A 9,136-nucleotide genomic window follows, 5' to 3' on the forward strand; every position below is an offset into this window, starting at 1 on the left:
AAGACTCTTGTGTCCTTGGACTGCAAAGAGATCAAACCAGTCAATCCTAAAGGAAGTGAAGTGAAAGTTGCTCAGTCATGTCCGACTCTTTGTGAGCCCATGGACTATACAGTCCATGGAATTCTCCAGGCCAGAATACTGGAGTGGGTAGCCATTCCCATCTAAAGAAATCAACCCTGAATATCCATTGGAAGGACTGATGCTGAAGCTGAAACTGCAATACTTTGGCCACCAGATGTGAAAGTCGACCCATTAGAAAAGACCCTGATGCTGGGAAAGATTGAAGGCAGGAAAAGAAGGAGACAACAGAGGATGAGATGGTTGGATAGCATCACTGACTCAATGGACATGAGTTTGAGCAAGCTCCAGGAGATGGTGAAGGACAGGGAAGTCTGCTGAACTGCAGTCCATGGGGTCTCAAAGAGTTGGACACAACTAAGTGACTGAACAACAATAACAAACTGGAGTTCTAACAAATACAAATTGCAGACCTACTAGGAATGAAGGAAATTTACTTGCACTTATTCTGGTAGAATATGGTAGAAGGGACTGTTGCAGAGGTGTCTGCTCCTGGGTCCTACACCACTTTACAGTCATCAGGGAGGAGGCAAGAATGGTGCACTTGTTTACTCGGGTAGAACAAGTAGGAGAGAGCTCCAGATAGAGTTCCTCTATAATTGTTAACACCCTGAAGAAGAAGGCAGGGTAAGGAGTGGGGTCTCATTAATGAGTGAGAACCCCATAACTTTGAGGGAGAGGTGACCTGTCTTCAGAATTAGCAGAGTTAATTCTGCAGAGACAAGGAAACTTGCCTTCTCTGGGCTACAAAATTCTAATTAATGAGCCCTCAAGTAGGAAGAGAAAGAAGTCTGACTTATAGAGGGTAGAAACCTCCTGAGTAGGGAAAAGTTTCAGCTCCTCTGTCAGCCTGGGAGGGCAGAAGGGTTGGCAGGGCGGGGCAGGGCGGGGTTTCCCTTGCAGGCTTTGGGCTGAATCCCTCCTCCCTGGTCCCTCATTGGGTTAGTGACTCCTGCAGCCCTGCCAGTGAGGGACAAATGAGAAGGGCTGTTGATTTTTCACCCCTTGGCCATTCAGCATTTCCCTACATAAATACTGAGAAAGACCCTGCCCTCTCCTCACTTCTCTGGACTTGGCCCTGGGCTAGACTTGGTCTTCTGGGGGTGGGAAGGGCCATGGGGGACCTACTTATGCTCAGAGTGGCTGTGGGCATATGCTATGTGACCTTCAGTGCCTCTGCTTGGTAAGTCCTTCCCTCCCACTGTTCACTCCTCACCAAGGAAGCTTCCACTGTCTCATCCCCACTCACCAACTGCCTCACTTTTTCTCTTTTTGGTAGGTCAGTGAACAATTTCCTGATAACAGGGCCCAAGGTAGGATGGTCTCCGGCTCCTGTTTTTACCCATTCATGTTCCTGAGGGAACTCTTCTGGGGAAAGAAAAGACGGGAGGGGAGACAGTGTCAGAAGTCAGACACGCAGAGGAACCTATGACCAATCATTCCCTAATGGAGAGCTAACCCATTTGATTCCTGTCTGTACCTTCTGACCCAGACGACCTGATGAGAGGCAGGGCTGAAGCTCGCACCCTTTTCCCTTTGCCAGGCCTATCTGACCTACACCACCAGTGTGGCCCTGGGCGCCCAGAGTGGCATCGAGGAGTGCAAATTCCAATTTGCTTGGGAACGTTGGAACTGCCCTGAAAATGCTCTCCAGCTCTCCACTCACAACAGGCTAAGAAGTGGTAAGTCTGTGCGACCTGTACAAGGGGGTATATGTCCATGAAGTTGGGCGTGCAGTATGTATGTATGTGTAACATGTATGTGTGCAGTGAAATGAAAAAGTTATCGGTGATCTGCCACTTCCTTGTTGTGGGTTATTTCCCCTTCTCTGAACCTCAGTATTATCCTTGGGGTCAATAAGGTCAGCTGTTTAGTTCACCAGGAGTGTTGTAAGGGTTGAATGAGGTGAATACAAAGGTATTTATATACAAGTGTAATTACTCTATTTTCCAACTCATGTTGTATTTGTGTTTGTACACACTTACATATGCATGAAATGAAAATGAGGAAAAGAGTCAGTGTTCATAGCCCCTGAGGGAATTTCAGCTGTCATAAAATCCCAACAACAGAGAAGCTGAGAGATCACACTGAGCCATGCCTCATGTGGAGTGTGTGTGTGTGTGTGTGTGTGTGTGTGTGTGGTGTGTGGTGTGTGTGTGTGTGTGGTGTGTGTGCATGCTGTACCTGTGCAGCTGTTTATAACTATGTATAGTAGTTTGCAAGAAAGTCATTTATGTAGAAACGATTAATGAAGAGTTTCCTGAGGAAAGTTGAGGGGAATGGGGTAAAGAAAATGAGGGGAAAAGTATCTTCCTGTGGGGTATACAACAAATAGGGTGAGAAAAACATGGGACAATGTTTATAAGGCCTTAGTCAGACACAAGCTCAGTAAGTGATAGGTATTTATCATTATAATTATTACATGGCTCCAGCTCCATCTCAGAAAGAAGAAAAATGCTCTTCTCTCTTTCATAAGCCAGCCTCATAGCCCTGAATCCTTACTGTCTGAAGATCAGAAGCAATGGCTTATGAACAGAGAGGCCTGGGCTGGATTATCAGGGGAACTGGGTCCTGGTCCCAGTGCCATAACTGGTGAGGAGAGTGGCCTCAGTTTCATCACTTTCTCTCTGGGTTTTACTTTCCCCATCTGTAGCATGAGGATGCTCATTCCTGCCTATATGAAGTAAGGATGCTACGAAAGCATGTACTGTTCTCTTAAGCAGAATAACATCTTCTTAATAAACCCAAAGAGGGAGGGGGATAGGAGAGAGACATGAAATGGCATTGCTTTTTTGAAAGCCCCTGCTTTGGGTCATCAGGGTCCTGGTTTCTAGTTCCCTCTTTCTTTTCAAAGCTACCAGGGAGACTTCTTTCATTCACGCTATCAGCTCTGCTGGAGTCATGTACACCATTACCAAGAACTGTAGCATGGGTGACTTTGAAAACTGTGGCTGTGATGAGTCAAAAAATGGTAAAACAGGTAAGTTGTGCCTTCTGATGGGTGTGGGAAAAGGTAAGGGGTTTAGAGCTAAGCATAAGCTAAAGTCTTCCAGAGAAAGCCTGAGAGACACAGCTTCTTCAAACCCCTTAAACCCCAGCAGAAATTTCCTTGGTGGGTCCTCCTAGATCAAGACTCTGCTAAGATGATTAGAGGATAAGCAAGTAGCACCAAGCTCTAAAATCAACAAGGCATCTAGGAAGGAGGAAGCCAAAGAGAGTTTAAAGCTAACCCTCGTATTTCAGGCTTAGAATGGCTTGTCCATAATCCACAGCTATCAAATTATTTGCAGATAGCCTAAGAGACTTATAGGCCTTCCCTGATGGCTCAGACAGTAAAGAGTCTGCATGCAATGCGGGAGACCTGGGTTTGATCCCTGGGTTGGGAAGATCCCCTAAAGAAGGAAATGGAAACCCACTCCAGGATTCTTGCCTGGAAAATCCTTATTCAGATTTGTCACTAATGAGGGAGGAGACAGCTCTAATAAGACTACTGTACAATAATGGCACAGAATTCTAGAATGAACAGCAATGAACCTTTGAGATCATCTGGGGCAGCCTCAGCATCTTAATTTCACTTTGGGTATGGAGTTGCATTGTCTAGAGCTGGGGAGTACCTGAAGGGTGGGCAGTTGACTTTAGAAATAGGACTGCCCCCTACCCCCATTCGCACCCTAAATACCTCCATTTCCCTGTTTCACTTTTTTTTTTTTGACAATACTGCACAGCTTGTGGGGACCAGGGATTGAACCCAGGCCATGGCAGTGAGAGCACGGAGTCCTAATCACTGGACTGCCAGGGAATTCCCTCCCTGTCTCACTTTTAGCTACAGCTTTACACACTTCTACAACTCTTGGGGATGGTTTGGCTATGTCAGCTAAAATGACCGTGAGTCTTCTTCTAGGACTCAGCTGGAAGCTATACACAGAACTTACTCTTTCCTTATGTGCAGGAGGCCATGGCTGGATCTGGGGAGGTTGTAGTGACAATGTTGAATTTGGGGAAAGAATCTCCAAACTCTTTGTGGACAGCCTGGAGAAAGGGAAGGATGCCAGAGCCCTGATGAATCTTCATAACAACAGAGCAGGCAGGCTGGTACGTATAAGAGTTGACCAGGGAGCCAACAGGCTGAGCATTTACAACAGTCTCACATCGGTACAGACCTTCACAACTTGTCAAGAGCTGTCTCAAACATGTTTCATCCCACACCACCCAGCAGGACTAGGATAGCTACTCCTATTCTCTGGATGACAAAACCAGTTAAGGCAGAGCTATCACTTGGCCAAGGCAATACAACAAATTAGCATCAGAACCAGGCAATGAACACAGATCTTCCAGTATAGTCCTTTCATCACTAAACCTTATGTGCTAACTCCTTCTACAGGCAGGTTTCTGAGAACATAAAACAATACAGATCCAAGGCCTTGCTTCCATGGCTTAAAATTTTAACCATTTCAACTGCACGGTCTAGGAAATTAACAAGGGTTTATCATACAACTTATGTCCTAATGTCTTTCTGGGTCTGGAGAGGTTGGGACTGATCTAAGCTTCTCTGGAAGATCAACTGTCCCCCAAGATTTCTGGGGTGCATAGAAATCCTTGGAGTGTTCTGAACTCAAATCTGGATTCTAGTTTTATTTGGAGCTAAGAGCATAGAAATTTTGCTTTGAACCTATACCTAGATGTCCTGGCTGCCCAGTGTAGAGAAGAGTTTTCAAAGTGAAAATAATGGGTAATCACCTTGGGGACAGGGCTTCAGACTTCAGGTTTCCTTCCCTCTGGAAGAGAGCCCAAAAGACAAATCCAAACATCCACAAACACTCTAGCCCTCAGCTGTAACACTTAGTGCCAATTATCATATTTTTCATTTTTAGTTTACAGAATACTTTCTTCATCTTCTTTTTAAAAAAGTACTTTCTTGATCATTCTTAATCTTATGGGCAGAAAGAGAAACAAGCTCACAAGCGATATAGTTGGGCCTTAAGCCTAGGTTTCCTGTTTCCAGTCACCTTCTCAACCCTTGCCTGGCTTTTTCCATAAGAATCATGCAGAAGAGCATTAAAATCACCAATATCAAAGCCTTTAAACCCCTGAACTTCCTAATTGAGAAGATCTGAGGTAGAGCCCAGGAATAAGTATTTTTCACAGGCCTCCCTCACAATTCTGATGTACTCTAAAGTTAAGAAACACAACTCTAAAATATTCCATTAATTGCTAGCTTTTGATCTTCTCTACCCAGAGCCAATCTCCTTTTGTCCTCCCTCTCTCTTTCTCTGAAGGCAGTGAGAGCCACCATGAAGAGAACTTGCAAATGTCATGGCATCTCGGGCAGCTGTAGCATCCAGACATGCTGGCTACAGCTAGCTAACTTCAGGGAGCTGGGTAACTACCTAAAGGCCAAGTACGAACGGGCACTGAAAATTGAGATGGATAAACGGCAGCTAAGGGCTGGGAACAGTGCCGAGGGCCACTGGATACCCACTGAAGCCTTCCTTCCTAGTGCAGAAGCTGAGCTGATCTTTTTAGAGGAATCACCTGATTACTGTACCCGCAATTCCAGCTTGGGCATCTATGGCACAGAAGGTCGGGAGTGTCTGCAGAACAGCCGCAACACATCCAGATGGGAGCAACGCAGCTGTGGGCGCTTGTGCACAGAATGCGGCCTGCAGGTGGAAGAGAGAAGAACTGAGGCTATCAGCAGCTGTAACTGCAAATTCCAGTGGTGCTGCACTGTCAAGTGTGACCAGTGTAGGCATGTGGTGAGCAAGTACTACTGCACGCGCTCCCCAGGCAGTGCTTGGTCCTGGGGAAAGGGCAGCGCCTGACAGCACCCCACAGGAGCTTACTGCTCAGTTGTATGACAGTGGAGGGGACACAGCTTCTCTCTTGGAGAGAAGAGGTAAGGAAAACAATTGGAAAACCACAGGGTTGACCTGTTATCCTCTTGATATCTGCTGTACATGGGGTAGTGGAGGCCCAAGATGATACAGCATGTTCTTGACAGAGCTGAAATGGGAATCTGGGCCTCTTAATTTGGGTAGACCCCATTTCATCTTCTCTGAAAGTTACTTCCTGGTCTTCCTGCCTATAATTCTATAGCTTGCTAAAGGGGAAGTTTGATTTAGGGTCTATATCCAGAAAGACCTAAAAAATACTTGCCCCTGGAGTTTCAGACCACATCCAATCCAACTGTATGGCTAAGAATCAGAGGGAATGGAAGCCAAAAATGGAAGAGTTCTGTCCAGACTCCTCAAAGAGTAACCTTCCCCTACTCTGGCTAGCTCCGGAAGGATCAGCTATAAGTTCATAGAGATAAGTGAGTCAGAGACTACACGCCTGCCTATAGGGAGGTATTTTTGGTGTTGCGTTTTTTAACAGTGCACATTTTTGAAAAGTTCTCCCTACCCATTCCTGGGGAAACCAGTACCTCATATAACCTGACAACTTTTCCAACTCAGAAACCATTTCTGGAGCCATGGAGAAGGGATTGGCACAGTAAGTGGACAGGTGACTACAACTTATCCAGTCAAAGCCTCCCAAGAGGGATTTTTCCCAAAAGAGCTGTAGAACAACTCTCTTTTGTTATTTTCCCAAATTGGGAATTCAACTTCATTTTGCAATAAATACTTCTAGTATACATATTTGAGACTTTTTGTTTCTCTCCTTGGAAACCTCAGGACTAGAAAGGGAATGAGAAACCCCACTTCTATATTCCAATGATGTACAAATCTAAAAGAGAAACTGGAAATACCAACCCCTTGATATTAGTGTTAGATATCAGATAATAAAATTCAGACCCAAGCACTGGCCTATAGGAAAATAATCCAGATTTCTCGATTTAGAAGGTATTATTTTAATGCAACCTAAGCAACTTGAGGAACAAGCAAGCCCTTTGAACTTGAACCATATTCAAAGTGTGTTTGCTCTCTCAATTTAGGCTTCCTGGGGTGTCTGTACACGGAGGAGCGGGGCTCCAAGGCAAGAGACTGGGAAAGTTGTGGATTCTCCCTTCCTCATTTGCACTTCTACATCTTCCACTGGTAATCTGTTGGGGGAGAGCCCTAGGGGCTCAGCCACTGGTCTCCTAAATCTGAGCATCTCAGCCTTTAGAGTCTCCCCTCTCTGCAAAGGCCAAACACCCCACAGGAAAGAGATATTCAGCTATGTTAAATAAATAAGTAAAATGACTGATCACCAAGAGTAGGGAAACATTCTTAATGTTTTAAATTAAAAAAAAACAATTTAAATGTTCAACATCAGGGCAAACTAATTGTCATGGCTGCACAATGGAATATTAGCCATTAAAATAATATTCTGGAAAAATATTTGGTAACATGAAAAACATGCATGATACAATTAAGTAAATAAAGTTACAAAACAGCATGTTCAGAATAAATTCAATTTTGTTCTAAAAAGAGAAAAATATTAGCTATCATGTAACACCAAAATAGAGTGGTTAGTTTTCCCTTTTGTGTTTTTCTGTATTTTTATATTTGTCCACAATAAACAAATTTTTTGTCTTCAAAAAGAATTAATAGTACGTTAATTTTTAATGCCAACAGGAAATAACCAATCCATCATTTTTGTTTAAGTGAAAAAGAAGGTAAAATATTTATTAAGGAAGTTGGCATCTCAAGAAAAACCACAAGCAGGTGCTTTGCAGATCTACCCTTAACTCTGTTTTGTTGCTGTTGTTTAGTTGCTAAGCCATGTCAGACTCTTTGTGACCCCATGGACTGCGGCACACCAGTCTTCCCCTGTCCTTACTATCTCCCAGAGTTTGCTCAAATTCATGTCCATTGAGTTGGTGATGCTATCCAACCATCTCATCCTCTGTCATCCCCTTCTCCTGCCCTCAATCATTTGTGCACTTAAAACTACCAACTATCACAGATGTCAGACACCAGAGACAAGAAGAAATCCATTAAAATGTAGCCTATGTCAAGGAAATGTAAGATTTCCTCTACCTCCCTTCAAGGAAGGTAAACACACACACACTACAGTATCAACAAAGTGTGTGTGTGTGTGTGTGTGTGTGTGTATGTGTGTGTGAAAGAGAGAGAGAGAAAGAGGTGGTAGTAGAAGAGGGAATGTAAGAGATATCATCTAAGTACAAAATTTGTGGTGAAGTAATAGGCAACCAAAAGAAAAGATTATTTTCCTGGGGCTCAGAGGGAAAAATGTTATCTGACTTTGAGGTTAAATCCTCAATAAATATAGATGCCAAATTACTCATCATGAAATCTGAGTTATGAAACTGCTAAGGAATTGAACAAACTAGACTTTTCTTTTCATCCATAACTGAATCTCCATCCAAAGACCCAGGTATCTGATGCTTTGACATTTTCCCCAGGACCTTGCTGACATTCTCAAATGATCTTAGGGGAGATTTTCAGAAATAAAACCATTCCTGATGGCTGGTGAAGTGAGTCAGTCATGTCCGACTCTTTGCAACCCCATGGATCATATAGTCCATGGAATTCTCCAGGCCAGGATACTGGAGTGGATAGCCTTTCCCTTCTCCAGGGGATCTTCCCAACCCAGGGATCAAACCAAGGTCTCCTACATTGCAGGTGGATTCTTTACCAGCTGAGCCACAAGGGAAGCCCAAGAATACTGAAGTGGGTAGCTTATCCCTTCTCCAGCAGATCTTCCCAACCCAACTATCAATCATGGAGAACATGCCTTATGTTTTCTAGGGGTTTATATCTGAGATTTTCACTAATGAAACTGAGAATTCCATGAACAGTTTGCCTACTTCCCCTCAAAGCTCGTAGTCCTAATCCTTCCAAGCTTCTTCCAACCTCTTTCATTTTACCCTCATGGCAATCAACCAGTCTTCCCACATGGACTCTGGGCAACAAACTAAAGGAATTTGGATTTCTCTGCATCCATCACGTTCCTGTCAGGGAGTCATTCCTAGGCATTACAGTGGCATTCAGATTCAATAATTACAACCTGACACTCCTACCCTTTTGGCTCATGCCTAACAAGCTGGCTATCATTAAGGTGACAGAACAGTAAAAAATCCTCATGTTTGATAGGTTCAGGGCCCAAGACA

The 9,136-nt window shown here is 44.0% G+C and overlaps 1 protein-coding gene across 1 annotated transcript; it reads left to right on the forward strand.

The window, feature by feature from the left end:
- Positions 1–1,193: 1,193 nt before the first annotated feature.
- Positions 1,194–5,900, forward strand: WNT8A (Wnt family member 8A). Its single transcript, XM_068981396.1, has 6 exons — positions 1,194–1,261; positions 1,358–1,391; positions 1,622–1,760; positions 2,933–3,058; positions 4,028–4,170; positions 5,355–5,900. Exons 1-6 carry the CDS (start codon positions 1,194–1,196, stop codon positions 5,898–5,900), a joined length of 1,056 nt encoding a protein of 351 aa, XP_068837497.1.
- Positions 5,901–9,136: the final 3,236 nt, after the last annotated feature.

This window comes from Capricornis sumatraensis, chromosome 9 (genome assembly GCF_032405125.1).
Source record: "Capricornis sumatraensis isolate serow.1 chromosome 9, serow.2, whole genome shotgun sequence".
In the NCBI taxonomy this organism is placed as follows: Eukaryota; Metazoa; Chordata; class Mammalia; order Artiodactyla; family Bovidae; genus Capricornis; species Capricornis sumatraensis.

Bases quoted from the DNA above. Each gene is read 5' to 3' on its own strand.
- WNT8A (XM_068981396.1), top strand. From the start codon at position 1,194: ATGGGGGACCTACTTATGCTCAGAGTGGCTGTGGGCATATGCTATGTG. The intron at 1,761-2,932 runs GTAAGTCTGTGC...TTCTTTTCAAAG, and splicing joins TCACAACAGGCTAAGAAGTG to CTACCAGGGAGACTTCTTTC. The intron at 3,059-4,027 runs GTAAGTTGTGCC...CCTTATGTGCAG, and splicing joins GTCAAAAAATGGTAAAACAG to GAGGCCATGGCTGGATCTGG.